Source organism: Engraulis encrasicolus, chromosome 20 (assembly GCF_034702125.1).
Source record: "Engraulis encrasicolus isolate BLACKSEA-1 chromosome 20, IST_EnEncr_1.0, whole genome shotgun sequence".
Classification (NCBI taxonomy): Eukaryota; Metazoa; Chordata; class Actinopteri; order Clupeiformes; family Engraulidae; genus Engraulis; species Engraulis encrasicolus.
The window spans coordinates 35081067-35100067 of record NC_085876.1 but is presented as its reverse complement, the minus strand read 5'-3'; the positions used below and the strand labels follow the sequence as shown (position 1 = coordinate 35100067).

The window sequence follows — 19001 nt, the reverse complement described above, 5'->3', positions numbered from 1 at the left end:
TAAACTGTATTTGATTTCACTGTATCCTATGTAACAAACAGTAGCCTTGAGTTAAATGTAATGTTACCTTGCAGTTGATAATTAAATTGTCATATAACGTTCATTCATTTGCATCTCCTCATCTGTATCATGCCATTTGCCTTTCCTGTGTCCTAAGTTAACACTGCGTCTGTTTCAAATGCCCACTCCTGGCCGTCGTTGGTTAGGAATAAAGTGGAGGGAAAAGTTATTATACTTTTACAATAATGTTATTGACCCCAAACCTGCTATTCATTGTCTCATTGGGGGGTAGCAGGTGTTAATAGAAGAGTACTGTACATCCCAGACCAGTTACTGTGTCAACAGAGTTTTGGAACATTATATGTCTGCTACTCGTGGGCCTATTCACTTTTAACAATTCAGTGCATGCAGAAGTTCCGTAACCTCTTTGCTGTGGATAATTCATCATGTTAGGCGAAATCTGAATTCACAGGTTTTACATCAAATGCAGTAATATGTCATTATCCCCAAAAATCCCTGCAATTTCAATTCAAATTTCTGAGTTTCATTAAAAGCTGTATTGTACGGAGATAAAGGCATTTCTCAGTCTTCAGCTGGATAAACTGTGTGCTCTCTGCAGTGCTGTGGGTGTTTTGAAAATGACAACTGGAGCTATTCAGGAGCAGTTAACATGGTTGCACTACTTTATGAAGCACATGTTAATTATGACACAACTGCTTGGAGAATTCCTTGCCCCTCCTATAACTCCCTCACACTCTCTCTCTCTCTCTCTCTCTCTCTCTCTCTCTCTCTCTCTCTCTCTCTCTCTATCTTTCTCTCTCTCTCTCTCTCTCTCTCTCTCTCTCTCTCTCTCTCTCTCACACACACACACACACGCACACACGCACACACACACAAAGCACACACGCACAAAGCACACATTTTCAAAAATCTATAAACAATAACATTTTATTCAACAAGGCAATTTCATTACAAAAAAATCCCACAGACACAGAAATGTCTCAAACTCCCATATATCCTCTCCTCCTTCGCTACCCTCCTTCCTTTCTTCTTCTCCTCCATTTCCTTCACTTCCTGGCTCCCGTTTTCAGCAGGTGCGCTTTATAGCATTGTTCACAGGCGATGGACAGCCCAACCACCAGGGACACAAACTCCTCAAAGCTCACTTGGCCGTCCCCGTTGGTGTCCAGGTCCCTCATGATCCTGTCCACTGTGGCAGGGTCTTTCTGAGACTGCACAGGATAAGGGAGGAAATGGCACACAATTACTTCCTGTGGGATTTTCATTTTCAATGGCAATACCACAACCACCACCCCCACAGACATCCATGTAGATATAGTGTGTGTCTGTGCCCCGCCCCAGCCATAATCATCGTCATAGTCAGCAGCAGCATTATCATCTTCTTGAATTTACATTGGCTGTTACTGCAACAGCTTTCCATCTCTTGTCACTCCTAAAGGGACCACCAGTTCACATGGCAACAGATAAGCACAGTGTTGTAATTGCACAAGAGATGTATAACAATTAACCTCACATGGAGGGGAAACCACAGTACATATATCAGGTTTAGGATAAGAGAGCGATACAGGTAGGTATAGGTGTGTGATAGAGCGGCGGGAAAGAGTAATAATAAAAAAAGGAGAGCAGACCTTAAGGAAGCCGGCCAGCTCGTTCTCCATCAGGTCTTTGAGTTCCCTTCGGCTGAGCGTGTCCCTGTTGCCGTCTTTGGAGGCGTACTTGTGGAAGACCATGATCATGGACTCCATGGCTTTTTCCAGGTCAGAAGGCATGTCTGAGATTTGAGTTAGAAACTACAGACAGACAGACAGACAGACAGACAGACAGACCAAAGGGGAATAAATATAACAGGGGATTTAGTACTGGTAACATACATTTCACTCTGGCCCATTTTGTGTTATACAGTGTGAGTTAAACAGTGATGTACATCCCAACCCCACACTTCCTCATGTAAGAGCTGGCATTTTTTGCAAACAAAGGAAGAGTTTGTACAACTAGCCTATGTGAGAAGTGCCGTGAAGCACCCCAGCAGCGCAGCTTCTGACTCCACCACCATGTGATTAACGCATGAACAATCCTCACAGGATGCACTTACTCACTCACAATATTGCGTCACTGCTAAAACTGGTCTCCAAAACCAACATTTATTCACATACAGTAGGTGTGCCCGTTACTCTCTTGAATACACACATAACATTGTTCATCTGTGGCTAAACAGCTGCACTGTGTGAAACAGTTGAATTACTTTCACCAGGAAAGACAGTAATGTCAACAAATCAGTTCTGATTTCAAGGGAGTAGTTCAGAGAAGTTCCGCGATAAGCAGAGATAGACAGCCGGCGTCAGACAGACATTTATTACGCATTCCTCAGGGCGCACGAGATATTGCACCACCGTACCAATGCGTGTTCAGGCCCAAATCATTCCCATGGGTCGCCACACCCATTGCCCAACACTGCTGTAGAACCTTGCTGAGCCACATGTTGAATTAGGCCCTGTTTTTTTTCTCCAGCTTCCACAGCCCAGGGCTTGTGGGCTGACCAGACTGTGGAGAGAGTGAGTCAGGGAAAGTCTGGCCAGGCAGGAGCGGTGGCAAGAGTAGAATAAGGAAATTATTGTGCAGGCAAAGTTAACAACTGAAAAGTTAATTTCTGATTTGTAGCCTAATATCTACTACTAGCAACATATAGGCCTACTACTTATTTTAGCGGAGTTGACACGAGAAAGAAAAGAACAGCAGTAGACGCAAGTCGACGAAAGTGAAACGTGTCCCAAACCACTGACAGTTGCAAGTGTGAACTTGTCGTAAATATGCCAGCCTTCCTCAACACACATGTGAAATAAGCCACGTAAAAGCACGTAGTAACTCTAGATCATTCGCTTTCACTGTAGCAGCAGCAGCACACCATCATAAAAAGATCTACTGTCTGTTTTCTTTTAGTTCACTTGAGTTGTGGTAGGCTATGTGAAACAACAAACTTTACTCCAAACGATACTCCAAGTGCAAATGAACATTGCACTTTGAAGTAGCAGATAGCGTTTAATACGGCCTTACCGGTCAGGGAGAAGACAGCAGCAGCAGTACAGAAGAGGTGCTTGAAATGGTAGGCTGACGCGCAGTTATGCTCTCTCACAAAATTTATAGCAGGCGCCGCCCCGGCGTCTTTACGCATTGATAAATGAACATATGCGTGTGCGCAATAGTGTGGTGAGTGGGTGTGGAGAGACCGTGTGCCCGCCTGCGTTATCTGAACGCCCTGAGCAATATTACCCAACCAAGCTCCTGTCGGATGAGTAGCCAGTAGATCAGAAATCGGAAGTGCGCTAACTTTTTTGTAGATGGAAGTGTTAGGAGTTTGATTGCTCGGGGACTGGCTGAAGTTAGCAAAACAGTAGTTTTTTCTGTTAGGTTATGTGTATACAGCGTAATGGTTTTGTCCCCAACAAGTTTACTATGAAGAGTTGACCACATGACAAAATCAATACAACCAAACTGATAAGATGGGAGTGTACCACATACCATAAATCCCTAAGCAACCTTTGTTTGAAGACTACAGAGTGGAGTCCTTTAGGTGTGCGCACGCATCTTGTGCACCGGTATGTGTGAATCACTGTGCTGTTGCCATGAAATTGTGATTGCAGGTCAATATAGTCATTCAGCAGCCATGGAGAGAGATAACCGAGTTGCCAGTGCCACCATGGTAATGCGCTAACACAATATTATATGATCATCAATGCATTGGGTTAGGTTTAATCATTTTAACAATTAGTTTAATCAACTCACCATGCATGGGAAGATAAAAAAGGTATCCAAAGACTGTTGATGGTTTTCATCAAATGCGCACACTATTCTAAATATAAACGTTTTGTCCTCCCTCCCTGTGAAATCAGTTTAATTTGATATGGGCCTACATGAGGGTGAAATTATACTGATGCATATCATTTTGTACACATATAGGCTACTTCTATACAGTAAATGATAGTGGATGCCTATTTGATAATGTGAAAAACCAAGTCGCGCGTGGCAAGAGGCATAGCAGGTAACGGTGATAGGCTGCGCTCATCCTCCAGCGGCATGCGCATGTTCTGATTGGGTATCCGGGCAGAGGCAGTCGGTGGACTCGGCATTCTCCCCGTTGGAGCAGCAGGCGTGTAGGCTACCTATGCGTGTACCTCCAAGCTAGGCGCGCATTAGCTTTTCATAGGAACGACAGGGGCTCGGTGTTAAATGTTGAGGAGAAATCCGAAGAGCGTAAAGCCAAATTAAACATCAGTCGTCGTCATGGACGCCTTGGTACGCCTAAATGTGAGTAGTGCACAGATTATCAAAGATGAGACCACTGCTTTGTTTGAAATGCATAGACCAGATTTTAATGCCATGGCAGTCTCCCTTGTTTTATACATGCGATACTGCTCCATGAAATGACTGACTCATTTAATAATCGTAATGCATACTCGGGCCGTTTTATTCACGTCTGTATTGGTAACATGCTCTTCTTATTTCATTGCTTAATTTAATATTGTACATCATGTAACCTGATGCACCTGTGCGTTGGATGATATGCTAGCCCACTGGAACGAATGCATACGAGGCCGGTTCACTTTTGGATAGCCTGTGTGATATCTCGGATTCTGCTGTAGTTTAGGCTACTTGTGGGCATCTTGTAAGGTATGAACACCTGTTTTGCCACGATATGTCATTATCTGACTCTCCATATGAATTTTGGCAACTCCTACATTTGGGAAACGCACAATCAGTAAGTCCATATTCAACACCCTGCTCATTGACTGAACCCGTTGAAGGGTTGCCGAGCTGGCGCATTGGGCTAGCTGTCAGTTTTACGAGAAGGAGGCCTTGTTGAATGCAGGGTGCATTGTAAGCGGGACATCATTTGACATGCTCTATCTAATTATGAATGAGGGCACATCTTTGCTTTCGTGGTGAACGACATAACTGGCTTATGCGTAAATAAGTGCAATCCTAAATTTGGTGATTGAAAGTCGGCCGAGCAGTAAACCCTGCTGTCTGTCGGGGGAGTGGATGTGAAATTAGCTGAGGGTGCTGGTGATGCTCGTTACCACGGCAACGGGATGCAAGCACGCGGAGGCCTTGCTCGCTGCAGATGGGGGAGCACAGCTCTCTAGCGAGTCTGCGGTGCAGTGATATCCCACTAACCCAGATTACCAAGAAAATACCAAGAGACGAGTGCGCATTTGCCTTTTACACCAAAATTAGCACGCAGTAGATTGTTATGAGCGAGGGTAAGCGTAGGCGAATGTAGGTGGTTAGAAAAAAATCTAGCCTGGTCTATAGTTGTTGAGCCATGTTTTGTCACGGATCTTAAATAAATGCACGGAAGAGTTTTTTTCCGATAATGTAAAACATATAGACAAATCGCTGTCGCGTTAAAACGCGGTTTGGAATTCGTTAAGGATACGCACCGTTTGGAGTGGGGCAGCAGTACCTTGTGGAGGGGAGGACAGGACGGACACTGTCATGGCGACCGTGTATCAGGTGAAGGTAAGACCGGCTCACTCTTGTGACCGGCTCTCGTGTGTGAAGCTAGTTTACATCGTGAACACAGCAACAGCAAGGATGTCAAACATTGTAAAGTAGAAATACCGTAACCATTGCGCACGTTGGTGCCAAAAACGTGCGCTATCGAGACAAACTGGAAACTGTGGTCAAAGATGCCAGATGACGTTAGTGGCTAATTTGACATTGGCGACAGTGAAGGCGCCTGATAAGGCATTATTACGGACATTATATCGTCATATTTTAAAGGTTTTGATAAAAAGCGCATTTTCCCATGTATTTGTTTTAATATTTTAACAGTTGAGTAGCATGTAATGTCTGTCTGCACGATTATCCTATTTGCACAAGCCAAACAGTGTTGGAAGGTCATCAAGGGTTTCACCGCTTTGTGTAGTTAGATACTAGGTAGACAAGTGTGTCAGGGATTGTCTGTTGTGCTTTGGGCATGCATGTATGGGTTTGTAGCACCTAACAAGCTCCACAATGTCACCTCATCAAACTGTCAAAGGCAGAAAAATGCATTTAAATATTATAGACAATGCCAACACCATATTGGTTAATGGTTGGAATGCATTACTTTTTAAAACAAGGACTTGGAAAAAAACCTGAAACAAATACTACCTAACCACTAGCCACATGCTACTATAGCCATGCACTGTGTCTGCAATGTTCCTTTGGTGCCAACAGACCAACAGTCTAGCAGAATACTGGATACTGGAGCTGGGTACTGACCAACACTCTCTCTCTCCAGCTGCTGAAGGTGTGTCAAGGACATTTGCTGCATTTGCTGTATGGTCACAGTCCCACATTGACTAGCATGCAGGACCTGTCAATATTGACCCTTGTTAGGAGATGGCGCCCCCTGTCATCTACTGAAGGCACTGTACTGCCCTCTAACTTTCATTACATTGCATTTAGCGGATACTTTTAACCAAAAAGTGACGTTGAGTTGTGTCAGGTACAGCATTCTCTGGAGCAATATGGAGTTAGGGCCTTTCAGTCAGGGATGAAGGTGTAGAAGATTATCCCTAACCTACTGACGTGACCTGTGATTCAAACCCTTGACTCACAAGTCTAAGGACCCCAACTCCAATCCCTCTGTGTCTTTCTCTTTCTCCTGCTGACTGGTGAAAGGTAGATCATCGCTGTGTTTCCTTTGTTCTGTTTGAAGTCGTGGCCGAATGGTTAGGGTGTTGGTGCTGTATTTAGACCAGAGGGTTGCAAGTTCAAATCCCACCTGACCTCTCCCTACACCTCCATCCATGGCTAATGGGCCATTTCACGTGAAATCATACACTTTGGGACCCGACCGACACAGATTTTTATCATACTTGCTGTGCCGATTTAGTAGCAAGGTAGCACCCCAGAACTGCATTTGTGTGAATCTGACACCAATATTAAGGGAGAAACAGACTAGCAAAGGTTTACATTTGAGGGTAGGACACTATACATTCACCCTTGATTATATCAGTCAGTGTAAGTCACAAAAATATGTCTGAGGTGTTGTTTGAAAGCTCTTTTCTGGCTCTACAAATTCACACAGCATGGAATACAACAACCTTCAGAATATGAATTATGATACATTGAAAAATTAAAAATTGAATATCAAAAAACTTATATTTTAAAATGGCCAGTTTCTTGTCTAAACATAGCCTGTAAGGTCATAAACAACACCTGAAAATGGGGTGTTTGGGCTCCACCATCCTCCTCCATGACTGAGTTACCCTGGCCTGAGCATGATGCCGTCCCGCCGCACTGCTCCCTTTCAGGCGCCATTTGGGGCTCCCTCCTTGCACGGGTGAGGCATACATGCAATTTTGTTGTGTTCATTGGGTAGTGTGCACTTGTGTGCTGTGGAGTGCTGTGTGACAATCACATATGGAGTTGGAGTTTCCCAGTTGGTGTTTCTTTAACATGCTCCCCAGGTTTTGGGAGGTTCACCCTTGTCTTATGGTGAGTGAGACGTCTCACTGTCTGCTGTCTTCTGTCTGCCTCTTTGGTCACTGCAGTAGCTCAGTAGCTCCTTAATGTGCACTGTTCCACCACCACACCAACACACACACACACACACACACACACACACACACACACACACACACACACACACACACACACACACACACACACACACACACACACACACACACACACACACACACACGCACGCTGAAATAGTCACTGAAAAAAAACATTACTACCATAGTACTACACCACTATGACAGTGCACAGGGCCTTTAGTAATACATTACAACTTGGTCATTGTTATTCTGGACTGGTAACAGCTAATCTATAACTTGGGCCGTGTCTGTCTATATCATGATGGGAGGATCTGATGAAGGCACTGTCCCCTATTCCCCTTAGCCTCCCTGTTTTCTGCCCCCTGCCAGTTGGCAATGGTTTTGCAACGGAAATGCACGGCTGTTTGATGAACCAAAGACGGGTCACTTACGGCTAGTATCTGTCTTCAGCCTCTGCGGACTCTGCAAGTATCCACACAGCAAATTCTGCAGTGCTCATTTAACACCTAGAGAGTTGATTTGACATCATTTGGACTTAAATGAACTCTTTAAGTGTTGAATTAACACCACAACATTTACTGTGCATGGTCAGCAGACAGCGCCATGACCTATTTGAGACTGAGACAGACTCAGAGACAGACTGCATCTTTTTGGGGGGAGGGGAGGGGGGTGTTGTTGCATTATACGTGCATCTGCAGATGTGACCCATTTGCTGGTGCTCAATTTGGAGAATTTGAGGCTTCCCAAAGTGAAGCCTTGGTGCAGCATATAAGCACATAGGACAGCCATTATTCATGCATGTGGGCCATGTGTGTTCCAGGGTGTGTGTGTGTGTGTGTGTGTGTGTGTGTGCGTGTGTGTGTGTATGTGTGTTTGTGAGTGTGTGTGTGTGTGTGTGTGGGCCTGCGTGTGCATGCATGTGTGCATGTCAGTGTGTTTGCAATATACTAACTGTATTGTTGGGCCACAGATCAATGGAAAATACTGCCCCTGTGCCCCTTTCAATTTTAAGTGAATTTAATGTTCATTTGGCTGAAAATAACACTTGCACAGTGACCTCTCAACTCAGTGTCTTACTATCCCAAATATAAAAGTGCTTCTTTCCAGTCCATTTCACTTCACACAATTGCACAGTACATGGCAGTATTAATTATTCATATAATCTAATTATACATATTCTCCGTTGGTATGAGCTAAATATAGGACTTTTAGGGTTTCCTTAGTTAATCTCTGAAATTTTTGAGAACTTACTTGTTAATTAATGATTTGGTTTTCACTTCAACAAGAACAAAGTCTGGGGTTGTCTTTCTGCTCATAGACTGCATATTGCAGGCTGTATTATGTAGTACTATGTGCCTGCTATCAGGGCTCTAAATTAACACACGCCAACCCGCCAAACACGGGTGAAAATTAATTTTGGCCGGTGGAAAAAAATACCTACCCGCCCATTTGGCTAGTAGCGCCCGAGTAGCCTACAGTAAATTGTGAACGGTAAACGGCGGCTTGAAAATAAGACAACGTACGGCGAGATTTCCTACATTACCCATAAACACTCCCGTCATGACCCCACCCCACCGTGAGCTTTCCGAAGCAGCAGCCACTCCGTGCTGCTGTTGCGCGCGCCAGGACAAAAAACATTTCAGAGTTCTTGTGCGCTCACATTATTTTGACAGGCAACTCTGCCCTGCTCCTGTCGCTTTCGCTCCACCACTTTTAACGTAACTATTAGGCCTACTGTTACTATTAGCATTCACCGACACACCTTGCTCTAACAGGCTGTCTTTATAAGCTGTGAGGACCTGACCGAAGAGTTTCAATAACAGGAGTGTTGTGGAACGAAATAGCGACAAGGGCAGAGGAGGAGAACGGGCTGTCAGAGTAGTGTGAGCGTAGCTGTTGGAAGTTGGAAAGCCCACGCCATCGGAAAGAAGGGCAGACCTTATGCCCTGCGAGTAGGCTACGTGCGCTACGTAGGCCTACACTATGGAAGTAGCCTAACAAAGGAAGCGAACATTTCCGTGATATTATTTGCTTTTAGTTAAACATAGCGTAGGCTTCTTGTTATTTTGTTGTGCATGGTAGAGAAGAGCTCCTGGAGGAAATAATGGTGCCTATAGCATCATACTGTGTAGGCCACATAAACACACAATAGGCACACACGACATCATATCCATTATTGCACAACGTGTGTGTGTGTGTGTGTGTGTGTGTGTGTGTGTGTGTGTGTGTGTGTGTGTGTGTGTGTGTGTGTGTGTGTGTGTGTGTGTGTGTGTGTCTCATCTCTTCTCCCTCCTTGGAGTGTGAGGTTTTGTAGTGTTTGGCTGTGTGTTTGGTTTAAAGGTCTGTTGTGTGTGTGGCTGGTGATTCATTGTTTTCAGAGGTAAAAATAAGGTTAAGGTAAAGTTTAAAAAAGTATATATAATATGCTTATTATAGACCTAGTATGTAAGGCAAGGCAAGGCAAGTTTATTTATATAGCGCATTTCATACACAGGTGCAACTCAATGTGCTTCACAAAGTTAACAAATGTAAATGAAAGGAAAACAGGGAAATGAATTAGAGTCAGAAAAAACATTTAAAACATTTACATTTTATGTAGGCCTATAGTGTTTATGTGTTGTGGAAATTTGAATGAAATAACCATAATAATAATAATAATAATTTAACAAAAAACACAACTAGCCTAACGCATAGCCTATTTTGGCAATATTAAAAAATGGCTAGTTGAACTTCTGTTTGGCTGGTAAGAAAAAATGTCTACTAGCCAAATTGGCTGGTGGTGGAAAAAGTTAATTTAGAGCCCTGCCTGCTATGTATGCATACTCCTGAACTCAGCAGCAACTGCGCTGTAAGCAGGGGGATCATTTTGCCAAAAATGGGCTTTAGTCAGGGCTTCAGTGCCCTACATTGTTGGAGCAAAATTCCACAAGAGTTACTTCATCCCAAACTGGTGCCTATGCATTTGGGGGTCGTAAGGTACAGTGGTTGCATAATGTATCGCCCTGTCTGGATGTGGCAGGTATCTCAGCATGGCACTGTGTGTGTGTGTGTGTGTGTGTGTGTGTGTGTGTGTGTGTGTGTGTGTGTGTGTGTGTGTGTGTGTGTGTGTGTGTGTGTGTGTGTGTGTGTGTGTGTGTGTGTGTGTGTGTGTGTGTGTGTCTCAGGGGTGGAACTTAAGTTTTTTCCCCACCAGTCACGGTGGCAGGTAGATTTCAAAATCTATCAGTCACTCACTGTTTTTACCAGTCAGAGTGACTGGTGGGTTGAAAAATTTACCAGTCACCACTGAAATGTATCCGTCATTGGCAGGTGGACGGGTGCTTATTTCCATCCCTGGTGTGTGTCTGTGCGCGTGCATGTGCAAACGTGGGTGTGACTGGAATCTCTTGAGGGAGGAAACCAACGCACACCAGAGGTTTCGAGGTGCAGGTAGCGGGTGCAGGATCAATTTGGTAGAAGAAGGTACCGCACACTCTAGTCCATCGTGCTGCAATTTATTGACAAACAACGTTTCGGCCCGTATGGCCTTTCTCAAGTTTTTGATTGTGACTGGAAATTGTGACTGGAATCTCAGTATGGCACTGTGTGTGTGTGTGTGTGTGTGCACGCGCAAATGTGGTTGTGCGTGCGTATGTATGGGTGTACATGTGTGTGTTTGTGTGTGTGCATTTGCACATATGCTTGTGTGTGTGTCTGTGTATGTGCGCAGTTGCTTGTGTGTGTATGTGTGTGTGTGTGTGTGCGTGTGTGTGTGTTTTAGCATGACAGTTGCTGTTCGGGATGTGCAGAGAGATGTGCTCCTCCAGTATACCTTTATACAGTCAGCATGTCAGCTGGAGGTCCCAAGAGAAGCCTTCTATTATTTATGTCTGGGCACTTGGAGTCCTTGTCCTCATTACCTATGTGCCTCTTTCTATGTGTGTGTGTGTGTGTGTGTGTGTGTGTGTGTGTGTGTGTGTGTGTGTGTGTGTGTGTGTGTGTGTGTGTGTGTGTGTGTGTGTGTGTGTGTGTGTGTGTGTGTGTGTGTGTGTGTGTGTGTGTGTGTGTGTGTGACAGGTGTGTCACAGTGCCTCTCACCTCGTAAATGGAGGCACCCAGTTTCCCTCGTCTTCTCCCAGCTTCATACTTTTTTTGTTTCCCCATATAGGCTACTTTTCTCTCTTAAGTACAACCTGATTCAAAATCTTAAGAAACCCTTTCTATCCCTTACAGGCTTTGAGTAACACAGAGTAAGACACAAACCGTGTATGTCTATGGTTCTAAATGTTTTCTGATGGTGTGTTGTGTGCATTTCCTCACAGATCACCTGCCATAGCATAGGACACTTAATATGCTAACACATGCTAACACATGGTTCCTGTTATACAGATGCTGTTACCGGAATGGTAATGACCAAGTCATAATGCATTACTAAAGGTGCTGTGTCATATGTCATAGCAGTGTAGTGTTATAGTATTTAAGTCTTTTCAATGACTATTACGGTGTTCCACTGCTGGACTTGTGCACAACATTAGGCTACGAATGGCAGAAATATCATGCATGGTGCCTTTAAATTAGTGTTTCTCAACTGGATCTATACATCCCCTCCAGGGGGCGTTAGGGAGCCTTAGGGAGGTGTTGAGAAAGATACAGCTGCAGCTGAGGGGCTCAATTGCCGTTGGGGAGAGGGGGGGGGCATTATTATTTTATATTTTTTAATACTATATGTGCAGGGCTATAAATGAACTTTTTTCATCACCAACCAAAATGGCTAGTAGATGTTAATATTAGTAGCCAAACGTACACTCACTAATGGGTCAAAGTGGCTAGTAAGTTGGTATTTTCTTCTACCAGCCAAACAGAAATTTCACCCGCATTTGGCCGGTTAGCAGGTGTTAATTTAGAGCCCTGTATAGGTGTGTGTGTGTGTGTGGGGGGGGGTGGGGGGTGTTGGCAGACTTATGATGAAGTCATCGGGGCGTTTGCAGGCTTATGGTGAGGACAAGGGGGGGCGTTTGTTCAAAAAAGGTTGAGAACTGCTGACTTAAATGCTTCTCCAAAGAATACAGTAGCTCAGGCTTATATACATGTAGCGTAAGCAAGCCCATTATCGACCAAGGTGAAGAGGCAGCTCAATAGGAAATCTGTTGAAAGCTAAATGCCTGTGGTTTATGGGCACAGAGTGAATTTATGTGTCCACATTATTTCTGCCTGGCTAAAGCCTCATTGTAACTGCAGCAGACATTAAATAGTTGATAAAGGGGCAGCTGTGGCCGCTGTGGCCTAGTGGTTAGAGAGTTGGTCTTTCAATCTAGGGGTTGCAGGTTCGAATCCCCCCTGACCTGTCCCTACATCTCCATCCATGGCTGAAGTGACGTTGAGCAAGGCACCTAACCCCACATTGCTCCAGGGACTGTAACCAATACCCTGATAAATAATAACTGTAAGCCGCTTTGAATAAAATGAAAGCGTCAGCTAAGTGCAATGTAATGTAATGTAAAAGGGGTGAAGAATGATAACAGGCTCGCTTACTCCTCCTTCAGACTGACTGACTTGTGTGTGGTGTTTTGAGTTTGTGACGTGTTATGAACGGGCATGTTTTCAGTCCCTCGTGGATTCAGAACACTTTGATACACTTTGAAGATCTGTCTGTAAAGAATCGTATCGCACAAGGGGGACTGTTTAAGGATGACGACTCCTTTTGTAAGCATACTGTAGGGTTTTGCTGTATGCGATAAGCTTTATTGGGCCCCTGGGAATACGCTCTGTTTTCTACGGAGCCAGCATCCACTCCACTCCAGCATCCTGCAGGAAAAGCTGACCCAGCGCACGGCAACTAATCTCTCTCCTCCTCCTCCATCCTCTCCTCCCCTTTCTTTCTTTCTCTTCCCTTCTCTTTTTTTCTCAAACTCCTCACCTCACACACATGCGGCACATATGCATAGATACACTGTGCACACAATCACGCAAACACACACATGTTACAGTACACACACACACAGTACACAGTATTGCACACACGCACGCACGCACGCACGCACGCACGCACGCACGCACGCACGCACGCACGCACGCACACACACACACACACACACACACACACACACACACACACACACACACACACACACACACACACACACTAATTTATTTATCATCCAAGATGCTTTCTATGGTGAGTGCTGAGGTTACCACCAAGGACGCCCCTGATGATCACAGCTGCTTCTCCCCTTCTCTCCTGTGTGTGATGATTCATTTTTAACTTCCTGTGTGTGTGTGTGTGTGTGTGTGTGTGTGTGTGTGTGTGTGTGTGTGTGTGTGTGTGTGTGTGTGTGTGTGTGTGTGTGTGTGTGTGTGTGTGTGTGTGTGTGTGTGTGTCAGGGGTGGATCTTTCAAAAAGTTCCCCACCAGTCACTGTGGCAGGTAGATTCTAAAATCTACCAGTCACTCACAATTTTACCAGTCACCATTTTTAACAGTTCATATTCAACCGTTCCAAACATTGTAATACCAAGTAAGATCAATTTCTGATCAATACTGTTGTTTCAGAGGTCATAAATTCACTTATTGTGATGCCAATAACTCTTTTCATACCAATTTGCTTAAACATGTTGGATGTTGCGTATAATTCAGCATTAACCCGGGTGCCTGTAGGAAAATTTCACCTGTCAAGGTGACGGGTGGGTTGACATATTTCACCCGCTAAAGGCCAAATTCACCTGTCATTGGCAGGTGGACGAGTGCTTATTTCCATCCCTGGTGTGTGTGTGTGTGTGTGTGTGTGTGTGTGTGTGTGTGTGTGTGTGTGTGTGTGTGTGTGTGTGTGTGTGTGTGTGTGTGTGTGTGTGTGTGTGTGTGTGTGTGTGTGTGTGTGTGTGTTAGCGGTGCACACCACACCGTCTGTCTTGGTCATAGTGTCTTTATACTTGTTTTTTCCCCCTTTCTTTCTGTTGCCACAGCCCGGGGCGTGGCCAGAAGTCATGAAGTCATTATGTACGCCCAGCAAAAGAAATCAGGTGGGCATACATAGCCCAAAACACATGCTATAGGTTAATTGCATTGTTTTTTGCTAAAGCTGTTTACACACAATTTTAACCTAATGCAATTTCCAACTCTCATAGTCAAATTGCATAGCTCAAATTGCAGATCAGCAGAACTATGTATACGCTTGAGTTTTTGTGTTAGATAGATATCTATTAGTATTGAAGTACTGTAGTACTTAATTCTCAAATAAGTGTTTAGTTTGGATATGTTGAGGAATTATTAGGGAGTTTTGAAATTTGAATGTGAGGGTTGAAAAATGTGTATAAGCTTCAAATGTTGTGTTTAAACAGCAAAGTAAAAACTGTGAATTAGTCCAGCAAACCTGTTTGTGTTGGTCTCATTGACCAGGGTATGTGCATGGCTACGCATGAAATTGTCTTCTGTACTGTCCAGGGCAATATGTGAGGCTGTGTGAACAGACTGGGTGTTTCAGGGCAATCAAGTGCAAAGAAATCCCGCACACTGTCCATTCCACCAACAAACTTTAATACAACGTTTCGGTCATCCCAACGTTTCGGTCATCGCTCTGCCTGAAACGTTTTTTTGAGCGAATAAACAAAGGAAAATCTGAAGAGTAACTGCCCTTCACTTTCTTCATTCATCTATGTTTTATGTGGGATTGAGCACCCAGTTAAAAAAAAACAACCTTTGAGAATCATTTGGTGATAGAGTGTGAGCGCTTCCCTCTCCTCCACTTTTCAGGACAAATACCTGCAATGACGTGTGCCGTGCGTCTGCAAAGTTTAAGTCATCATTGCATCAGGCACTCAGCCAGGTTACCCAGTCATACCTCTTCTTGTCAGAGCTAGCCCAGATATCCTGGTATCCTGAATAACTCATCCTCACTGATTATTAGGAAATGAGGACAAAAAAACAATGAATTCCAAGATGTATGGTCATTAATCATCATGGCAGTCTGAGTCATACTGACGCGTCTGAGCTGCCTGTCGGCATTGGGATGAGCTATAGGGGTTTACGTAACACTGTATGGCATGGAGGATTAATGTCCAGCAAAATGCATAGGCCTACTGAGGACATGCAGAGCTGCTTACTCCTTTGTGTAAAAAGGCAGAAGGAGGGGGAGAGAGAGAGAGAGAGAGAAAGAGAGAAAGAGGGAGAGAGAGAGAGAGAGTGAGAGAGTGAGAGAGAGGCAGACAGACAGACAGGCACACAGACAGATAGACAGACCGAGGGGGAGGCTGAGAGATGGAGATACTATCCTACAATTGTAGTATCATATGACTGTCACTGAGTACAAGGGACACTCATGTCTCTACGATAATGACATCAATCAAAAGCCATTATGGCCCCCAGAGCATTCCAAGAAAGTACCTAACATCAGCATTTTGTCATGTCTACAATACAACTTGTCCACACAATGATGAAGTTGATTTGTTGTAGAGTAGATATCCTGGACTAGACTGGACATAGAATAGACATCTTGGGCACACTTGCTCCGAGCTCAGACATGTAATAGAACATAGAAATGTGTGCCCTGTCCATTCTCCATCCCCTATTCCCTTTCCCCTCGAAATTGTGCACAAATTAAAATTTGATGCTACCCACGTCATCAGAATCTGTGGTCCTATTCTGTCCGGCATTTGATACACGACCATTCACCCTGGCTGCCACAGAGAACTCTGGGACCATTGCCAGCTCAAGCGCCATCTACGAACTCAGCTCAGTGCAAAAGTCAGGCTACCATAATTTATCTCATTGTCAGTATATGTCTGGCGCGCTGCCTTTATTGTATGCTGAAACACTATAAAGTAAGTGGAAGAGGGGTAGGGATGTTGGCAAACCTCTTGAGGAACAGTCAAATCCTGAGGCCGTATGGGCTCTTGTCTATGTACATGCGCTGGCCAACTGCGTCTCAGTAAGGTCAGAAAGGTCTTAAAGGACAAGTGCAGAATTTTGAACATTCAGCCCCTTTTCTGAATTGTCTTCAATAAAGTAGAGTAGAGTGTCTTCAACATTTTTTTTGATGTTTGCTGCTGTCTCCGTTACTTGGCTCATTTGGATTTGGTCTCAACTGGTTTTATGATCTACATGGACATGGACATGTCCGCCTTTAAGGATAGACCGATATATATAGTATCGGTATCGGTATCGGGCCGATATTTGCCCTTTTTTAAGTGTATCGTATCGGCCGATACGCGTGTGGTTTTGCCCGATACGCAATATTTATTATTTTATGTCATTCTGTTTTTTTTTAAAAAGCACCTAGACACTTTATTTTTTTATTACTTGATTGTTAGACATTACTTGATTGTTAGAGTGGGTGTTTAAATGTTACAAGTTCTACCTCAATTTGATAATGTTAAAGGAATGTTTATTTTTAACTTGAGACCTGGAATATTTGTCATTTTTTAACCTTCTTTTTAACCCATATCAGCCCCAAATATCGGGTATCGGAAATCGGGTGTCGGCCAAGGGTGATGAAAAAAAAATTGGTATTGCATCGGCCATTAAAAAACCTGTATCGGTCGACCCCTACCCTTAACCACTCTTAATGTTGGCTTTTGAAAGTATGCATCTCACTAAGTGGTCAGGGGTCACATTCCCTAACAAGTTTAAAAGAAAAATATGGCGTCTGTCTTTTTTTTTGCCATTTCGTGAATGAAATATATATAGTTTTTTACAGAAATGCTAAAGAAGACACGCCAGAAGCCTCGTTTTGCTACAAAATATGTTATAGAATACCAGAACACCACTAAACATTTATGTGACTGACACATTCTTGAAAACAAGAACAAGAATAAGAAAATGGTTTGAAGAACAGATTTGGAAATGGCAATAGACGGCCATTGTAAAGCCAGTTGAGACAAAAAAGAAATTCACCAAATAACGGAGACAGCAGTAAACATAAAAAAATTGATGAGGGCCACTCTAGTTTATTGAAGACAATTTAGAAAGGGGGCGAAATGTACAATGCACTTGTCCTTTAAAGGGATATTCTTTGGATGATAAAAGTCGTGATTTGGTAAGCTTACTGAGCATCACTTCTATGGCAGGCATCCCATTTCACAAAAAACTTTTCTGTTTTGCTGTCATTCCATTTCTCTTTCGCTGTCCATCTTTCTTATGCTCTTTTGCTCTCTTTCGCTCTCTTTCGCTCTCACTCTCTCTCTCTCTCTCTTTCTCTCAACACACTCTTTCTCACTCTCCCATTCCCTCTCCATCCAAACCCCTCTGACTCATCTAATCTCTTTTTCTCTGTACTGCCTGAAGAGGTCATCCTATGGCAAAAAAAATGAAGCAACAAAAATATATATCATACACATATTATATGTGCTGTATAGTCGTTAATCTGAGTCATATTAATAGTAATACATCTGATTAATGTGAGACATTTTACCAATGTAATAAACTTTAACGTCAGCCCTCTCTCTGTTTTGCCCCCTCCGCTCTCTTTCTTCCCAACTTCCTCTCCTCCCTCTCTCTTTCCCCCTCTCTCTCCTTCCTCTCCCTCTCTTTCTTTCTCTCTCTCCTCTATCCCTCTCTCTCTTTATCTCTCTCCTCTCTCTCTCTCTCTCCCTCTCCCTCCTCCTTCCTCTCCTCCCCCCTCTCCCTCTCTCTCTCTCTCTCTCTCTCTCTCTCCCTCTCCCTCTCCCTCCTCTCCTCCCCCCTCTCTTCCCTCACCTCCCACTCTCTCTCCCTTTTCTCATTCCTCTCTCCTCCTCTCTCCCCCCCTCTCTTCCCTCACCTCCCACTCTCTCTCCCTTTTCTCATTCCTCTCTCTCCTTCTCTCTCTCCTCTCTCCACCCCCTCTCCCTCCCCCCTCTCTCTCCCCCTCTCTCTCCCCCTCTCCCTCCCCCCCCTCTCTCCCTTTCTCCCCCTCTCCCCCCACCCTCCCTCCTCTCCTCCCCTCCCCCTCNCTCTCCCCCTCTCTCTCCCCCTCCCCCACCCTCTCCTCTCTCTCTCCCCCTCTCCCCCCCCCTCTCTCCCTCCTCTCCTCCATCCCTCCATCCCTCCACCCTCCAGACTAACCTGAAGAGCATGGAGACGGAGCTGCAGTGCCCGGTCTGCAAGGGCATGGTGAAGCAGCCGGTGGTGCTGCCCTGCCTGCACAGCGTGTGCCTGCTGTGTGCCTCCGAGGTGCTGGTGCAGAGCGGCTACCCCCAGCCCGAGCTGCCCCCCGAGCCCAACTCCCCCGCCTCCACCCCCAACACCCGCTCCCCGCGCCAGGCACGCCGGCCCCTGCCCAAGGCAGAGCGCCCACTCAGGCCAGGTGCGTGTGTGTGTGTGTGTGTGTGTGCACATATGTCAGTGTGAGATCTGTTTCATGTCAGCTCTGTGTGTGTGTGTTTCTGTGTCTGTGTGTGTGTGTGTGTGTGTGTGTGTGTGTGTGTGTGTGTGTGTGTGTGTGTGTGTGTGTGTGTGTGTGTGTGTGTGTGTGTGTGTGTG

At 44.7% G+C, this 19001-nt stretch overlaps 2 protein-coding genes across 2 annotated transcripts in view; one reads left to right on the top strand and one right to left on the bottom strand.

The window, feature by feature from the left end:
• Positions 1 to 932: 932 nt before the first annotated feature.
• Positions 933 to 3180, bottom strand: s100a10a (S100 calcium binding protein A10a). The gene is made up of 3 exons (XM_063184925.1): positions 3073 to 3180; positions 1650 to 1811; positions 933 to 1232 (listed from the first exon to the last, which is right to left on the bottom strand). The coding sequence occupies exons 2-3, from the start codon at positions 1788 to 1790 to the stop codon at positions 1068 to 1070; spliced, it is 306 nt and encodes a 101-aa protein (XP_063040995.1). The 5' UTR covers positions 1791 to 1811; positions 3073 to 3180; the 3' UTR covers positions 933 to 1067.
• Positions 3181 to 4244: 1064 nt separating this feature from the next.
• trim46b (tripartite motif containing 46b) overlaps positions 4245 to 19001 on the top strand; it is a 59593-nt gene continuing 44836 nt past the window's right edge. The window contains exons 1-2 of the mRNA XM_063184924.1: positions 4245 to 4323; positions 18579 to 18825. Coding sequence (XP_063040994.1) covers positions 4300 to 4323; positions 18579 to 18825 — 271 coding nt within the window. The 5' untranslated portion in view covers positions 4245 to 4299. The remainder of the gene's footprint in view (positions 4324 to 18578; positions 18826 to 19001) is intronic.

What these genes read in the sequence shown, in the direction of transcription:
- s100a10a (XM_063184925.1), bottom strand. Translation starts at nt 1,790, where the DNA reads ATGCCTTCTGACCTGGAAAAAGCCATGGAGTCCATGATCATGGTCTTC. An exon ending in AGCTGGCCGGCTTCCTTAAG is followed by an intron (nt 1,233 to 1,649) that starts GTCTGCTCTCCT and finishes TATCCTGTGCAG; the next exon opens with TCTCAGAAAGACCCTGCCAC.